The sequence below is a fragment of the Ranitomeya imitator genome, chromosome 4 (genome assembly GCF_032444005.1).
Source record: "Ranitomeya imitator isolate aRanImi1 chromosome 4, aRanImi1.pri, whole genome shotgun sequence".
NCBI classification, from domain to species: Eukaryota; Metazoa; Chordata; class Amphibia; order Anura; family Dendrobatidae; genus Ranitomeya; species Ranitomeya imitator.
The window spans coordinates 2161377-2179020 of NC_091285.1; the positions used below are offsets into that span (position 1 = coordinate 2161377).

A 17644-nucleotide genomic window follows, 5' to 3' on the forward strand; every position below is an offset into this window, starting at 1 on the left:
CTTACTAACTATGTTACTATGTTACTATGTTAGGTGCAGTACCCTGTCTGACCTGAGGGTAAGGGGGGGCGCCAGAGAGCTGCAAGTTCCAAACCGGAACTGGGAAGTGGGATATAGATAAATCCCCTTCAGAAAGAACCAGGGGCAACCAAACAACCCCGATTCATGACATTAGTGTGAGTGGTGGGGATGATAAAGATAGCTTCCCCGGTATCCCTGACATATCGTTGGCAGCACGGTGTGAACCGTGACAATAGTCATGAAGCAGGTGGCCCAGGATATGCAGATATGATTCTCTCACATATCTGGATTACAGATGCTTCCCATTATTAGTTGCACTATTTTTGTGTGCTGAACATTGTAGAATTCCCAACAGACAGGATTAAGCTGTAGGATGAGCAGATTGTGTGCCGCAGATTATTATAAAAGGAAATGTCACTAATGCGATTCTAGAAATGGCTTTAATTGCTAGATTATCCTGTGCGAGATGACGGCAAACATAAGGGATCCGAGGGGAGATCCTGGCGCAAAACACAGATTTTCTGCCCTGTATGTGACACACATTTGGGATTGGCTATTAGCGAGACCCATAATAGTCACCGACCAATCACACATTCAATGGAGCGATGGATGCAGAGGTTCACGTCACATCGCTGGCAGGAAGCGGCTCCTCCCCCCAAGACCAGCCCTGCCCCTGAGGAGCCGGCTCACTCTACTAAGGAGCTGATTTTACGGAGGAGAGAAGCAACCGGTCTACGGAGCTGTTTACCGTCTCAGACTCATCAGGCTCCATGACAGGATTGGTAAACTGCTACTCATCTATGGCATCATGGCATCTGATATGTTTCTGACGGGCCTCCTGATGAACCGAACCACGGGGAAACGCGTTGAGGCGCAGAATGTTCTGATAAGTGACGGGCATTATTACATATGCTATTGCCATACCCCATGGGATTGCTTAATGTATCTGTATGAGCACTCTATGGTAATATCTGTTGCCGTCAGCCCCATTTAAGGGGGTGTATTGGACGGCTCATTGACACTTGTGTTCAAACCAGACAGGCAGCTTACAAGATACAAATATGTGTGGTATGGGTAATCGCTAAGAGTTCATGCCGAAATATCAAATTTGTGTGGCATATCTGATAGCATACCTATTGCAAATTAGCAGGTTTTACTGATTGGTTATCAAAAGGGCTGGATCCCTGTATAATAATAATAATAATAATAATAATCCCTGTAAAATTACAGCATTTGTCCTGCACCTGCTTTTTTTGCTGATTTCATTATATTGTGTTTTTTTATTTTTTTTTACCATTTTTTTGCTTTTCTTCATCTCTGTTCTTATATTATTGTTTTCCCACCTGCATGATAGGGTGAGATAGGGCAGTGAGGGTCAGTCCACGTTGAGTGGGGGCGCCAAAAAATCGTTATTAGGGTGCCAACCTCCACAGCCAGGCAGGGGGCAGGAAAGGTTATTGCAGGGTATGCGCTAGACCTTGGTCAATTTTTAGGCAGACTTTTTTTGCTGCCATATAGCACTGGGTTGGTGTGTGTTTTTAGATATATCGTTATAATAAAGTTTGTTTTAACGGGATTCATGTTCACTAAGGATTGGTAAACTGACCTCAATGTGTAAACTTGTCCGAAAAAAGAAAAATCCGTGGCAATTAGAGAATGAAGTGATGGGAGCAGAAGGTGAGGAGTACTGGAAAAGTGGAGGGGTCAGGGGCGACAAGCAGAGGTACAGGATGAGGAGCAGAGAGGGTGTAGTTGGCGAGAATCAGAGGTACAGGATGGGGAGCAGAGAGAGTGTATTGGGTGAGAAGCAGAGGTACACGATGGGGAGCAGAGAGGGTGTAGTAGGTGAGAAGCAGAGGTACACGATGGGGAGCAGAGAGGGTGTAGTGGGTGAGAATCAAAGGTACAGGATGAGGAGCAGAGAGGGTGTAGTGGGTGAGAAGCAGAGGTACAGGATGAGGAGCAGAGAGGGTGTAGTGGGCGAGAATCAGATGTACAGGATGGGGAGCAGAGAGGGTGTAGTGGGTGAGAATCAGATGTACAGGATGAGGAGCAGAGAGGGTGTAGTGGGTGAGAAGCAGAGGTACAGGATGAGGAGCAGAGAGGGTGTAGTGGGCGAGAATCAGAGATACAGGATGGGGAGCAGAGAGGGAGTAGTAGGTGAGAATCAGAGGTACAGGATGGGGAGCAGAGAGGGTGTAGTGGGTGAGAAGCAGAGGTACAGGAAGAGGAGCAGAGAGGGTGTAGTGGGTGAGAATCAGAGGTACAGGATGAGGAGCAGAGAGGGTGTAGTGGGTTAGAATCAGAGGTACAGGATGGGGAGCAGAGAGGATGTAGTAGGTGAGAATCAGAGGTACAGGATGAGGAGCAGAGAGGGTGTAGTGGGTGAGAAGCAGAGGTACAGAATGAGGAGCAGAGAGGGTGTAGTGGGTGAGAAGCAGAGGTACAGGATGGGGAGCAGAGAGGGTATAGTGGGCGAGAATCAGAGGTACAGGATGAGGAGCAGAGAGGGTGTGTAGTGGGTGAGAAGCAGAGGTACAGGAAGAGGAGCAGAGAGGGTGTACTGGGTGAGAATCAGGTACAGAATGCGGAGCAGAGAGGGTTTGTAGTGGGTGAAAAGCAGAGGTACAGGATGAGGAGCAGAGAGGGTGTAGTGGATGAGAAGCAGAGGTACAGGATGAGGTGCAGAGAGGGTGTAGTGGGTGAGAAGCAGAGGTACAGGATGGGGAGCAGAGACAGTGTGTAGTGGGTGAGAAGCAGAGGTAAAGAAGAGGAGCAGAGAGGGTGTAGTGGGTAAGAGAAAGAGGTACAGGATGAGGAGCAGAGAGGGTGTAGTGAGGAGAAGCAGAGGTACAGGATGAGGAGCAGAGGTGAGGAGCAGAGCCCAGGGTGAGGAGCGGCACCCAGGGCGAGGAGCGGCACCCAGGGCGAGGAGCGGAAAGGAGCCCAGGACAAAGAGCGGAAAGGAGCCCAGGGTGATAATTGAGGAGAGCCCAGGATGAGGAGTGGACGGGAGTCCAGGGCGAAGAGCAGCAGGTTGGACAGGGCGAGGAGGAGAGGGGAGGACAGGGCGAGGAGTGGAAGGGAGGACAGGGTGAGGAGCGGAGGGGAGGACATGGCGAGGAGCGGAGGAGAAGACATGGCGAGGAGCGGAGGGGAGGACATGGCGAGGAGCGGAGGGGAGGACAGGGTGAGGAGCAGAGGGGAGGACAGGTTGAGGAGCGGAGGACAGGGCAAGGAGGGGAGGGGAGCCCAGGGCAAGGAGCAGAGAGGAGCGCAGGGCGAGGAGCAGAGAGGAGCGCAAAGCGAGGAGCAGAGAAGAGCGCAGGGCGAGGAGCGGAGGGGAGCCCAGGGCGAGGAGCGGAGGGGAGCCCAGGGCGAGGAGCGGAGGGGAGCCCAGGGCGAGGAGCGGACGGGAGCCCAGGGCGAGGAGCGGAGGGGAGCCCAGGGCGAGGAGCGGAGGGGAGCCCAGGGCGAGGAGCGGAGGGGAGCCCAGGGCGAGGAGCGGAGGGGAGCCCAGGGCGAGGAGCGGAGGGGAGCCCAGGGCAAGGAGCGGAGGGGAGCCCAGGGCAAGGAGCGGAGGGGAGCCCAGGGCGAGGAGCGGAGCCCAGGGAGCGGAGCGGAGTCGAGCCCAGAGCAAAAAGTGGAGGGGAGCCCAGGGCGAGGAGCAGAGGGGAGCCCAGGGCGAGGAGCAGAGGGGAGCCCAGGGCGAGGAGCGGAGGGGAGTCCAGGACAAGGAGTGGGACCATAAGGTGAGGAATGGAGTGTGGACAGATGGCAAGAAGCAGAGTGGGTAAAGAGGGAGAGGAGTGGAAAGGGGAGGAGGAGCACACAGGCCAGATTTAAGCTCCTGGGGTCACCTGTTCGGTTTTGGCCACTGGGCTTCGTTGCAACAATTTTGCAAAGAATCTTCTATTCTTTGAATCCTCTTTTCCATAATCCTCGCCCTGCTCCTTATACTCTGCGACCCGGCCGTTGGCAATGGGTAAGGGCCGCAGGATTGTGTCCTTCAAGAGCCCCACCTTCTTGTCTTTTATTAGGATTTTACCTTTCAGGGCCTGTAATTAGAGAAAACATAAATCAGGATGTAGTACAGAAAGTTCTATGGGGAGGACCCCTGGCATCATATACATACCCCCATATATACAGTGGTGTGAAAAAGTGTTTGCCCCTTCCTGATTTCCTAGTCTTTTCTTGATTCTCACACATAAATGTTTCCGATCACCAAACAAATGTAAATATTCGATGAAGATAACACAACTAATCACAAAATGCAGTTTATAAATGAAGCTCTTTATTATTAAGGGAAAAAGAAATCGAAACCTACAGGGTCCTGTGTGAGAAAAGGATTGCCCCCTAAATCTGGTTGGGCCGCCCTTAGCAACAACTGCAATCAAGCGTTTGCGATAACCGTCAATGAGTCTCTCTAACGCTCTGGAGGAATTTGGGCCCATTCATCTTTGCAGAATTGTTGTAATTCAGCCACATTTGAGGGTTTCCGGGCATGAATCGCCTTTTTAGTCATGTCACAGCATCTCAATTGGATTAAGGTCAGGACTCTGACTAGACCACTCCAAAGTCTTAATTTTGTTGTTTTTATGCCATTCAGAGGTGGATATGCTGGTGCGTTTTGGACCATTGTCCTGCTGCATAGCCCAAGAGCGCTTCAGCTTCATGTCACGAGCGGATGGCCGGATATTTTCTTTCAGAGTTTTTTGATAGACAGCAGAATTCATGGTTCCATTTACCACAGCAATTCTTCCAGGTCAAGAAGCAGAAAAACAGCCCCAGAGCATCACACTACCTCCACCATATTTTACTGTTGGCATGATGTTCCTTTTCTGAAATGCTGTATTACTTCTACACCAGATGTAATGGGACAGACACCTTCCAAAAATATCAACTTTTGTCTCATCTGTCCACAAAGTATTATCCCAAAAGTCTAGGGGATCATCAAGATGTTTTCTGGCAAAACTAAGACGAGTCTTTATGTTCTTATTGCTCCGCAGTGGTTTTCTTCTTGGAACTCTGCCATGCAGCCATTTTTGCCCAGTCTCTTTCTTAGGGTGGAGTCATGAACACTGACCTTAGCTGAGGCAAGTGAGGCAGTTCGTTGGATGTTGTTGTGGGGTCTTGGATGATTTGTCTCTGCACTCGAGATAATTTTGGTCATCCGGCCACTCCTGGGAACCTTTACCACTATTCCCTGTTCTCACCATTTGTGGATAATGGCTCTATACTGTGGTTCGCCGGAGTCTCAAAGCTTAAGAAATGACTTTATAAACTTTCCAGAATGATAGATCTCATTTACCTTGCTTCTCATTTGTTCCAGAATTTCTTTGAATTGCGGCATGATGTCTAGCTTTTGAGCACCTTTTGGTCTACTTCACTTTGCCAGGCAGGTCCTATTTTGGTGATTTCTTGACTGAGAACAGATGTGGCAGTAATCAGGCCTGGGTGTGGCTAGGGAATGTGACCTTAGCTTCCCAAAGATGTGTGTTAAACCACAGCTAATTTATGTTTTGGGGAGAGGGGCAATCACTTTCTCACACAGGACCCTGTAGGTTTGGATTTCTTTGTCCCTTAAACCCCCTTCTGACATATGACGTACTATCCCATCGAGGTGGTATGGGCCCGTATGACCACCGACAGGACAGTATGTCATCACCGATCAGCCGCGCTCACGGGGCGGGTGTCAGCTGACTATCACAGCTGACATCCGAGACCGCTCCTGGCACATAAACCCCTGGAACACTGCGATCAAATGTGATCGCAGAGTTCCAGCGGCATAGGGAAGCATCGCTCAGGGAGGGGGCTCCCTGCGTGCTTCCCTGAGACCCTCGGAGCAACGCGATGTGATCGCTTTGCTCCGAGGGTATCCTCCCTACAGGCCCCGGATCCAAAATAGCCATGGGGGGCCTTCCGGGTCCTGCAGGGAGGTGGCTTGCAAACGCCTGCTCACAGCGGACGCCGGCAAGCCTCCCTGCACTGCCTGTGTGATCGCTGATCTGATAAAGTGCACTAGTGTCAGATCAGTGATCTGACACTATACAGTAGTGTCCCCTCTGGGGCAATGTTCTAAAGTAAAAAATATATATATTTACACGTGTAAAAAAAAAAATCCTAAATAAAGAAAAAAAAATATATATACCGTATATATTGTTCCAATAAACACATTTCTTTATCTAAATAAAAAACAATAAAAGTACACATATTTAGTATCGCCGCGTCCGTAACGACCAGACCTATAAAACTGTCCCACTAGTTAACCCCTTCAGTGAACACAGAAAAGAAAAAATAAAAAGAGGCAAAAAAACGACGCTTTATTATCATACCGCCGAACAAAATGTGGAATAACACACGATCAAAAAGACAGATATAAAACACCATCGTACCGCTGAAAATGTCATCTTGTCGTGCAAAAAACGAGCTGCCATACAGTCTCATCAGCAAAAAAATAAAAAAGTTATAGTCCTCAGAATATAGCGATGCAAAAATAATTATTTTTTATATAAAATAGTTTTTATCGTAGTCAAGATTCACACCATGACCGTCACCCCTACTTCACGGATCGGGGTGACTTTAGGCCAACAGACGGCTATCACATGTGCAGGGGGGCTTATCTTAGTTATCCCTCCACTGCTACACTGTGATGAAAAAACACACACAAGGCTATTGGCCAGTTTACAGCAGGGGCTTATTTTAGTTATCCCACTGCTCTTCAATATACCACGAACTGCAGGGATTTATGTATATCCCGCTTTACAGTTCCGCTTGAACTTGCAGCTCTCTGGCACCCCCTTACCCTCAGGTCAGATTAGGTACTACACCTAGGGTAATCAGTCGCCAGAAAGGCTGCCTGCTATGTACTGGCTATTGGGCACGCTGCAGCGAGGCGATATAACTACTCCCACTCAGGCAGGAACAATAATTATCAATGCCACCGTCGCTACAACGACTTGTAAAGGCACAGAACACGGTATGCTGCCACCAGCTTCGATTAAATGGGTCTGAAGCTAACCCAAAACAGTAGTGTAATTCCCTTCAGAAGACTTAGGATACGTTTTAGAGCAAGAAGAACGAAACTAGTAATTTAGATATTTTACTCCGAAAGACAAGGCAGTGTTTATAAAAAATATTACACGGATGTTACAAGAGACAATTGAAAATATGTACAAGGTAATTATAAAATAATGGGATTAAATGAGAAAAGGTAAAACTCACATGTTCACAGGTCATTTCAGGCAAAACCATGCTGGTAGGCGGAACCCCAAATGTCCCAGTGCATTAGGAGGTCTGGATAGGACCAGCTCCTCAGGTAAGACTCACTGCTAAGTGCCTTGCAGAAAACTTATAGCTCAGCCTGGTGACATCACTAAAAGGGCTGGTTTACCCAGACCCTCCCCTCTCAACAGACTTACCAAATTTAACACAAATTTTTATAATGCTCGTATCTCCGCTCCAGAACATGTCAGTATCATAACACACCCACCATTCATCTTATTTTAACATTGGCTTTCTAATGAGACCAAATTTGTCCTAGTTGGGACACACAGTTCCAGAGAAATCCGTATTATATCCCTGTTGGAATTAGAGGCTCATGCTTACAGTGGCTGAGAGATTCGCAGATGGAGATTCGCAAAATGGACTTATTGTTTTCCTAGCCTAAATCGTTGGCCCAATATCTTATGATAATGGAACAAAGGACTTCCTGTCTTTAGAGAACTTCTATACCAGTTCTAGCTGATTCTAGATGGGAGGAGGGAGAGTGAGCAATGTAGGGAGATCGGCTTACAGCTCCAAGCGCAATAAAAATTCTTCTGGGAGGGGCATGAGGGGTTTGGGATCTACACATACACATCTCCGCAAACAGAAACACACAGAGAAGGGTTTTTTTTAGCCCACAGTATGGTGCCAACAGGCAAAGTTACAAAATCATATTACATTTCATACATATCGTGACAATCGTATAAAAGTGACAAAACATAAAAAATGATATAAATGAGGCATCGCTGTAATGATACTGACCCGAAGAATAAAGCTGCTTTATCAATTTCACTAAATGTGGAACGGTATAAATGCCCCCCGCCAACCAAAGAAATTCACAAATTGCTGGTTTTTGGTCATTCTGCCTCACAAAAATCGGAATAAAAAGCGATCAAAAAATGTAATGTGGGGGCGTGGCTATGTAGTGGAAGAAGAAGGACGCACTTAGTGGGAGCTCCGCACATCCTGAACCCATCCTGCCATTAGTACCTTGCCACCGCAGGCGGTACCGACGGAGACCGGGATCCTATGATCGTGGGAGCCTTGTGGACCCTCTAGGCGGCAGCTGCGGTGATCTGAGGTGCCGGGAGCTGCGAGGGCTGAGGCGGCCAGGAGACTGCACGTGTGGCGGCGGCCATCTTTAGGGCGCGCGCTCCGAGACACAGAGCGCGGCGCCAGCCTCTGTGGGAGCCGGACTTACTCCTCCCTGGAGCCGGAGATAACCGGACAACAGCGGTGAGAGCCGCGCTGGTGTGCAGTAACTGTGGGGCTTGAGGGGGACGGCGGTGCCTGTGGGGAGCGGCGGCCATTAATATAGCGCGCACCCTGGCAGTAGGGGAAGCAGCGCTCCTTATTACACCTGCGGTGCTGCTGGAAAGGAGAGTGCATATCTGAGAACATAAAGGGGTGGTGTAGTGTGTGTGCCCTGAGAAATTGGGCCCTGCACCCCCCCTATCAGACAGATACTTTAAATACCAGCACCACAATACTAGGAGGATTAACCCCTCTCCCTGCAGTTCCCCCCCCCCTCTTCGGTGAAGATTATCAGAACTGCTTCTATAAACCCCATTATCTGCCAAACCAGTGGCCTCTTTGGAGCACAGTCCAGTGCCTCATTATACGGAACCTGGAACCAGGGCTCTGTTTATCCATAACTACAATTGTGACTATTTGTGGGGCCCTTTTAACTGTCTACCATGCAGCACTCTAAGGGAGCAGGAGCTGCTGATAGGCTAAAGAAATATGCCAGGGACGATCCCCCTGATAACGTGCGCTCTCTCAGAAATAACTCTGCACCGGCCCAACGCAAGGGCCGTCCTTCTGATAGTAATGAAGAGGGAGACCAAGATGAACTGACTCTTAAACAGGCATCCGAGCAGCTAATGCAGGCTATTACCCTCACTAGATCATCTCTCACGGAAAAAATAGAGGATGTGCACACAGAGGTGGGTCGTTTGCGACACGACATGCAAGCTATGAGAGGGCGTATTTCGGAAGTCGAAACCAGAGTGTCTCATATAGAAGATACCATCATTCCTATGGAGGCTAAAATAACAAAAGCTGCTGGCTCCGTAAACGCTTGGAAGCAAAAGGCAGATGATTTGGAAAACAGACTACGTCGCAACAATATTCGGATTATTGGTCTCCCAGAGCGCTCGGAGGGTCAGCAACCCGAACAATTCCTGGAAGAATGGCTTAAGACCTCCCTGGGGGATGGATTCTCCTCGACATTTTCGGTGGAAAGGGCCCATAGAGTCCCAACGAGACCTCTTCCCCCTGGAACTCCACCTCGACCATTCCTGGCACGCCTCCTCAACTGCAGAGATAGAGATACTACTCTTCGCCTGGCGCGACAGAAGGGCCCCATCAGATTTAATAATGCTACTATATCAATTTTTCCGGACTTCTCCATGGAACTCCAAAAGCAGCGAGCACGATTTATAGATATCAAGAAACAACTCAGGGATAAGAATATCATCTACTCCATGCTGTATCCAGCTCGGCTCCGCATTGTCCATGAGGGCTCCACCTTGTTCTTTACAGATCCAGCAGAGGCGGCAGAATGGCTGCGGTCGCACGGGGCGTCTAATGTGAAAGACTCCTAATCTAAGTTCTTTATCTAATGGCAATATACGTAGAGCTCTTCGAATGGGTGCGAAAGGTGGCGACAATACCGGACACTGAATTCAGTGAGGGTATCCCCTTCTTTATTTGACTGTAGGAGTATGGGAACATGCTCCTCTACTGTTCCAGTTTTGTTTGGTTTGGTTTCATATACCAAGTTTGGATGTTTAATATGTACGGTTGCCGCCAATATTAACTTTTTGCTATGTGTGATGTCTCTGGGCTACGCCCAAATAACATACTATACAATTATTTTCTCTTTTATATATATATATGGGGTCTGAAATTGTATGCATGACCTGGAACATACGGGGTATTAAGACTCCTAAGAAGAAAGTCAAGGTATTCTCGCAGATCAAAAGACATCATCCCCATGTTGTGGCATTAGTGGAGACACATCTGACTAGGGACACGGTTCGATGTATGCAAAAGCCGTGGGTGCAATGGTCTCTCCATGCATTTCATACCAGTTATTCAAGAGGGGTCTCTCTGTTGATACACAAGGAGGTTAAATGGGAGGCCAGAGAAGCACGGCGGGATCCTGAAGGCCGTTTTGTCTTTGTACATGCATTTCTTAATTCACGTGAATATGTGATATTGTGTATTTATAACCCTCCCCCCGCTAACATGTCGGTTCTCCGTATGGCATTGGGTTTCTCCCTAAAATACCCGGATGCTAATGTTGTTTGTATGGGTGACTTTAATCTGGTCATGGATCACTCCATGGACAGATTGAGATTGGATGACACAGTGTCTGGGGAGTCTGTGTCTCAGTCCCCTTCCCAACTGGCATTGTTTATGGATGGCAGCGGTTGGCTCGATTTGTGGAGAATGAGTCACCCAGGGGTTAAGGGGTATACTTGCCACTCATCTACTAAGCTAACTTTATCTCGTATAGACTATATATTTGGATCTAGTGGCTTGGCATTATGGGTGGATAATGTTGAACATGGCAATAGGGGGATTTCAGATCACAGTCCGATAACTCTTAAACTTAAATATGGGCAGCCCAATAACAATAGATCCTGGAAATTAAATCCCTTCTGGTTGAAATTAATAGATTCTAGTGATAGGACGATTGAACAGTTAGATTGTTTTATTTTAACACACCCAGAACCTTGGTTTATTTTGGGATGCCCTAAAGGCATATTTAAGGGGGTGCTTATCCTCTACAATTTCCTATATTAAAAGGGTGACGGCGAGGGAGGATGATGAGATGGAGCAGCGATTAAAAGATTCGGAGGCCACATATATAGCAAATCAGACCAGCAGTAACAGGGCTGAATGGCTTACTTCTCAGAGGATGTATACTCAACATTTAGACGTTAAATCGAAACGCAAACTATTTTTTACCCGCCAGTCCTACTTTGAACTAGGGAACCAGGCCAGCACACTCTTGGCTTTCTTAGTGCGCCAACATTACACCGCTAATACAATATTGCAGATCCGCGCACTCGATGGCTCATTAGTTTCATCCACTGATGACATACTTCAATGTTTTCATGATTATTATAAATCATTATATAAATCCAGTAGCGGTTTTGGTGTTGGTGACTGTCTAGATTACTTATCAGATATAACATTCCCCACACTGAGCCCATCCCAACAAGCCTTCATGGAGGCCGAGTTTACTTTGGAGGAGGTGGAGCAGGCTATAGCGGACATGGCTACTGGGAAGGCCCTGGGACCAGATGGGTTTCCCATTGAGCTATACAGGAAATACCGGGATAAGTTTGCACCACTTCTATTGAAGGTACTTAGGGGAATATGGGAAGGAGAGTCTGTGCCTGAAACGTTCTATGATGCCAACATTATTGTGCTCAAGAAGGAGGGGAAGGATCCTCTGGATTGTGGATCATACCGACCAATTTCTTTGGTGAACGTAGATTATAAAATCTTTACTAAAATTCTGGCTACCAGACTGAACACAATTATATTAGATCTTATACATCCGGACCAAACTGGCTTCATGCCTGGGAAAAGTACTTCCATCAATATTAGGCGTGTTCAGTCGGTCATCCAATATAGCTCTCTAGAGACAGATAATAGATGGGCACTGGCTTCACTGGACGCAGCTAAAGCTTTTGATTCCCTTGAGTGGTCCTTCCTCTCTGCATGTTTGCGAAGGTATGGTTTTGGGGACAAATTTCTAAGAGGGATAGGTACAATATATGCGAAGCCTAGAGCACGTATGGTTGTGAACGGCCTGATGTCTGAGTCTTTTTTGTTACATGGGGGAACTCGCCGGGGGTGCCCTCTCTCTCCTGCTCTGTTTGCCTTGGCGATTGAGGCTGTGGCAATACGAATGAGGTCTTCCATCGACATTAGGGGGATACATATAGCGGATCGGGTTGATATTATTGGCCTCTATGCAGATGATATGATAGTGTTTATGGATCAAACAGAGGATACGTTACCAAAAGTAATAGCGATTATAGACAAATTTAGCAAATTCTCCGGTCTTTATATAAACTGGGATAAGTCTGCCCTGATGCCTCTCTCTCATACCCCAATGCCGCGTCTCGAAACTCTCTCGCCGTTGCCCATAGTCTCCAACTTCAAGTATCTGGGAATCTATATGTCTCAACATAGTCAATTTGATTTACAATTTACTATCTACCCATTATTGGATCTGGTTAAATCCAAATTTGCTACTTGGGATAAACTCCCGCTCTCCGTGGCTGGTCGTATTAATCTGATCAAAATGATACTGCTCCCCAAGTTAAGTTACTGCTTCCAACACAGTGCTGTCCCAATACCTAAATCCCTCTTTGCGACTCTAAATTCCCTAACAACATCTTTCATATGGGGGAAGACTAGGCCTAAACTTAGATTATCTGCTCTGCAGAGACCGAAACAAGGGGGCGGGGCGGCCTTGCCAGACTTTTACCTATATTATCTTGCCGGGCAGGCAAAAATGATAAATAAATGGATGCCCAATAACTCTCTTCCTAATTCTGAGAACCATCTGCTCCACTCCGCCCAAATCGAATGTCCATTGGGGTTTCTGGAGCTGGAGAGGGTTGGTGTCCCTCGTCTGTTACCTATGCTCCGGTTGGCACGATCAATATGGAGACAAATTAAAAAAATAACTAAATTTGTTGATATAGCAACGGAAATGCCATTGTGGAATAACAGTTATTTTCCGGGACTATTGGGCCACCCATCCACGGAATTTTGGATATCGTATGGTGTTCTCTCAGTAGGTCATATACATAACCAGGGGATTTTCATTTCCTTTAAACAATTACAAAATTCTCACAATATCCCGAGGTCTCAATTTTTCCGCTATTTACAATTAAGGTCAGCTTTTCAATCACACATGCGGAATATGGGTACAGGTCGAGCTATTTCATCTCTACCTTTAATAGGAATTCTTAATTCGCAAGGTCCTCAAGGACTTATTTCCTCTTTATATACCTATTTATTATCTACAGGAGGGGGGTCTATTATAGACTCTATTAAGGGGAAATGGGAGGGGCTTCTTCCAGATACACTAGGGGAAGAATGGGAAGATATTTTGGAATCTTCAACTAGGGTTTCCCCATCGATTAATAATAAGATGATTCAATTATACATTATATACCAATCCTATTTGACCCCGATCCGCCTTTTTAAGATGGGTCGTCTCCAGTCATCAGATTGTCTAAGATGTCATTCCAGTGATGCGGACTTTATTCATATGATTTGGAGATGTCCTGTTATTTTTCATTACTGGAAAGAGGTGACAACATTGTTGACATCCTTGTTATCGATTCCTGTCCCGCTTGAACCATTGACCTGTCTATTTGGGGTGTGGGATGCGGAAGCCTGGGATCACTACACTGGGATACTTCTGCGTGAGACACTATTTATGGCGCGAAAGGTACTGGCGCTACGATGGATGGGTGGTCCTTGCCCATCTCTTAGAGCTTGGGTTGATCTAGTAAACTCAATTATTCCGTATGAGCGGACATTATATCAGAATAGAGGGTGTCCAGATAAATTTGAGAAAATATGGGGCAGATGGAACTCCTCCCATCACACTCTATAATTTAATAATAATAATTTAGAATACATGTGAGAAGTGGGGTTCGTGGTTTTGGGGACATTGCTTACAGAGTGAAATTTATACGAAATTTTATTTTGGCGGCGTTTTCTTTCTTTCTTTCTCTTTTAGTAGTTAGTTTAGTTAAGGTTATACAACAAGATACCAGTGATCGACATACACCATTTGTTACCCTTGTAATACTCTAGAAATGATAATGTAATGAGAGTAATTGCATTTCATGATATAATGGAAAATGATGGATACAAGTGCAAATGTGTGTATTGTATGATTTATTTTGCAACTAATAAACGAATTTAAAAAAAAAAAATGTAATGTGCCCGAAAATGGTAGCAATAAAAAAGTCAACTCGTCCCGCAAAAAGCAAGACCCACATGACTGTGGACCTGTGGTGAAATATGTATATATATATATATATATATATACAGTGGGGCAAAAAAGTATTTAGTCAGTCAGCAATAGTGCAAGTTCCACCACTTAAAAAGATGAGAGGCGTCTGTATTTTACATCATAGGTAGACCTCAACTATGGGAGACAAACTGAGAAAAAAAAATCCAGAAAATCACATTGTCTGTTTTTTTTAACATTTTATTTGCATATTATGGTGGAAAATAAGTATTTGGTCAGAAACAAAATTTCATCTCAATACTTTGTAATATATCCTTTGTTGGCAATGACAGAGGTCAAACGTTTTCTGTAAGTCTTCACAAGGTTGCCACACACTGTTGTTGGTATGTTGGCCCATTCCTCCATGCAGATCTCCTCTAGAGCAGTAATGTTTTTGGCTTTTCGCTTGGCAACACGGACTTTCAACTCCCTCCAAAGGTTTTCTATAGGGTTGAGATCTGGAGACTGGCTAGGCCACTCCAGGACCTTGAAATGCTACTTACGAAGCCACTCCTTCGTTGCCCTGGCGGTGTGCTTTGGATCATTGTCATGTTGAAAGACCCAGCCACGTTTCATCTTCAATGCCCTTGCTGATGGAAGGAGGTTTGCACTCAAAATCTCACGATACATGGCCCCATTCATTCTTTCATGTACACGGATCAGTCGTCCTGGCCCATTTGCAGAGAAACAGCCCCAAAGCATGATGTTTCCACCACCATGCTTTACAGTAGGTATGGTGTTTGACGGATGCAACTCAGTATTCTTTTTCCTCCAAACACGACAAGTTGTGTTTCTACCAAACAGTTCCAGTTTGGTTTCATCAGACCATAGGACATTCTCCCAAAACTCCTCTGGATCATCCAAATGCTCTCTAGCAAACTTCAGACGGGCCCGGACATGTACTCGCTTAAGCAGTGGGACACGTCTGGCACTGCAGGATCTGATTCCATGGTGGCGTAGTGTGTTACTTATGGTAGGCCTTGTTACATTGGTCCCAGCTCTCTGCAGTTCATTCACTAGGTCCCCCCGTGTGGTTCTGGGATTTTTGCTCACCGTTCTTGTGATCATTCTGACCCCACGGGGTGGGATTTTGCGTGGAGCCCCAGATCGAGGGAGATTATCAGTGGTCTTGTATGTCTTCCATTTTCTAATTATTGCTCCCACTGTTGATTTCTTCACTCCAAGCTGGTTGGCTATTGCAGATTCAGTCTTCCCAGCCTGGTGCAGGGCTACAATTTTGTTTCTGGTGTCCTTTGACAGCTCTTTGGTCTTCACCATAGTGGAGTTTGGAGTCAGACTGTTTGAGGGTGTGCACAGGTGTCTTTTTATACTGATTACAAGTTTAATCAGGTGCCATTACTACAGGTAATGAGTGGAGGAAAGAGGAGACTCTTAAAGAAGAAGTTACAGGTCTGTGAGAGCCAGAAATCTTGATTGTTTGTTTCTGACCAAATACTTATTTTCCACCATAATATACAAATAAAATGTTAAAAAAAACAGACAATGTGATTTTCTGGATTTTTTTTTCTCAGTTTGTCTCCCATAGTTGAGGTCTACCTATGATGTAAATTACAGACGCCTCTCATCTTTTTAAGTGGTGGAACTTGCACTATTGCTGACTGACTAAATACTTTTTTGCCCCACTGTATATATATATATATATATATATATATATATATATATACACACAGTGTTTATGTGTGTGCAGTGGACTAGGTATAGATTTATTATGTCACTGGCAATAATGTAACATCTGTCCTGAAGGCTGCAGGTTCGCACCCAGGTGTTAATATGTATTTTCCTGAGACAAGTAGACTTTCCCCAATCTCACCAGGGGGTCCTGCTGGAAGCTGAGAAGAAAGGTAACATTTGCCACCTCCTAGCTCTGGGAAGAGAGATGTTAATTATGGCCTGATAACATCTCTGTGGGAGTTGTTACACAAAGGATCTCAAGAGAAAATAATATATTCATTGGGGGCACGGCCGTGGTTCAATAAAAAAACAATCAGTTATGATATTAACTTGAGGGGCTGGTCTATAAACCAGACCTTTCGACCAAAGTTATAAATTAGACCTATATACAGAGAAACGTGTTCACATAATGGGGGCGGCCGAGCAGGTGTGATCCAATCTACATTCATCCTACCCTCAGGGAGCAGAAAGCAGACTACCAAGTTAGATGATTTCTGTAAGTTTTCTCCTGTTATTTTATACTGTTTTGCATAAGTTGTATGTCTTTTTATTATCATATTTTTATACCTTTTCTTATTGTAAGCACTGTACCTTTTTGTATTAAAGCATAAAACTTTAACAAGTTGAACCTTGAATGTTCTAAAAGAATCCATAGCCTTAAACTGTGTGAGCCTTATGAGTGGTAGACATTATTAGTATTAATATTTCCGGGACTATTCGCCCGTGTGTTCGGTGAGTGGTGGCAGCGTGTATGAGCGGGTGTGTGGCCTGGGTCGATGTGTGATTTATGCTCCCATTACAGCATAGGACAGAGGTTGCATGCTGGACAGAGAGGGGAGATAGATTTACCCTTGCAGGCACAACGCCAAGTCACGTGGTGAGAGAGGACACGTGAAGAATTAGTGACACCACAGAGTGGGATCCGTGACAGGACCAAAAGATGGAAAAATTATAGCTCTCAAAATGTGGAGAAGCAAAAAATATTTTTTGCAATAAATAGCATCTTTTCGTGTGTGACGGCTGCCAATCATAAAAATCCGCTAAAAAAAGCGCTTTAAAAAGTAAATCAAGGCCCCCTTCATCACCCCCTTAGTTAGGGAAAAATAATAAAATAAAAAAAAGTATTTATTTTAATTTTCCCACTAGGGTTAGGGTTAGTGTTGGGGCTAAAGTTAGGGATAGGGTTTGGATTACATTTATGGTTGGGATTAGGGTAAGGGGTGAGTTGGGGTTAGGGGTATGGTTGGGATTAGGGTTAGGGTTGGGATTAGAGGTGTGCTCGGGTTAGGGGTGTGGTTAGAGTTATGGTTGGGATTAGGGTTAGGGGTGTGTTGGGGTTAGTGTTGGAGTTAGAATTGGGGGTTTCCACTGTTTAGGCACATCAGGGGGTCTCCAAATGCGACATGGCATCCGATCTCAATTTCAGCCAATTTTGCATTGAAAAGTCAAATAGCGCTCCTTCCCTTCTGAGCTCTGCTATGCGCCCAGTGGTTTACCCTCACATATGGGGTATCAGCGTACTCAGAACAAAATGCACAACAACATTTGGGGTCCAATTTCTCCAGTTACCCTTGGGAAAATAAAAAATTGGGGGCAAAAAAGTTC

At 45.8% G+C, this 17644-nt stretch overlaps 1 protein-coding gene across 1 annotated transcript in view; it reads right to left on the minus strand.

Annotated features, from left to right (window-relative positions):
* The window catches only part of PLCZ1 (phospholipase C zeta 1), a 115518-nt gene that overhangs the window by 78323 nt on the left and 19551 nt on the right, over positions 1-17644 (minus strand). The window contains exon 7 of the mRNA XM_069762753.1: positions 3882-4079. Coding sequence (XP_069618854.1) covers positions 3882-4079 — 198 coding nt within the window. The remainder of the gene's footprint in view (positions 1-3881; positions 4080-17644) is intronic.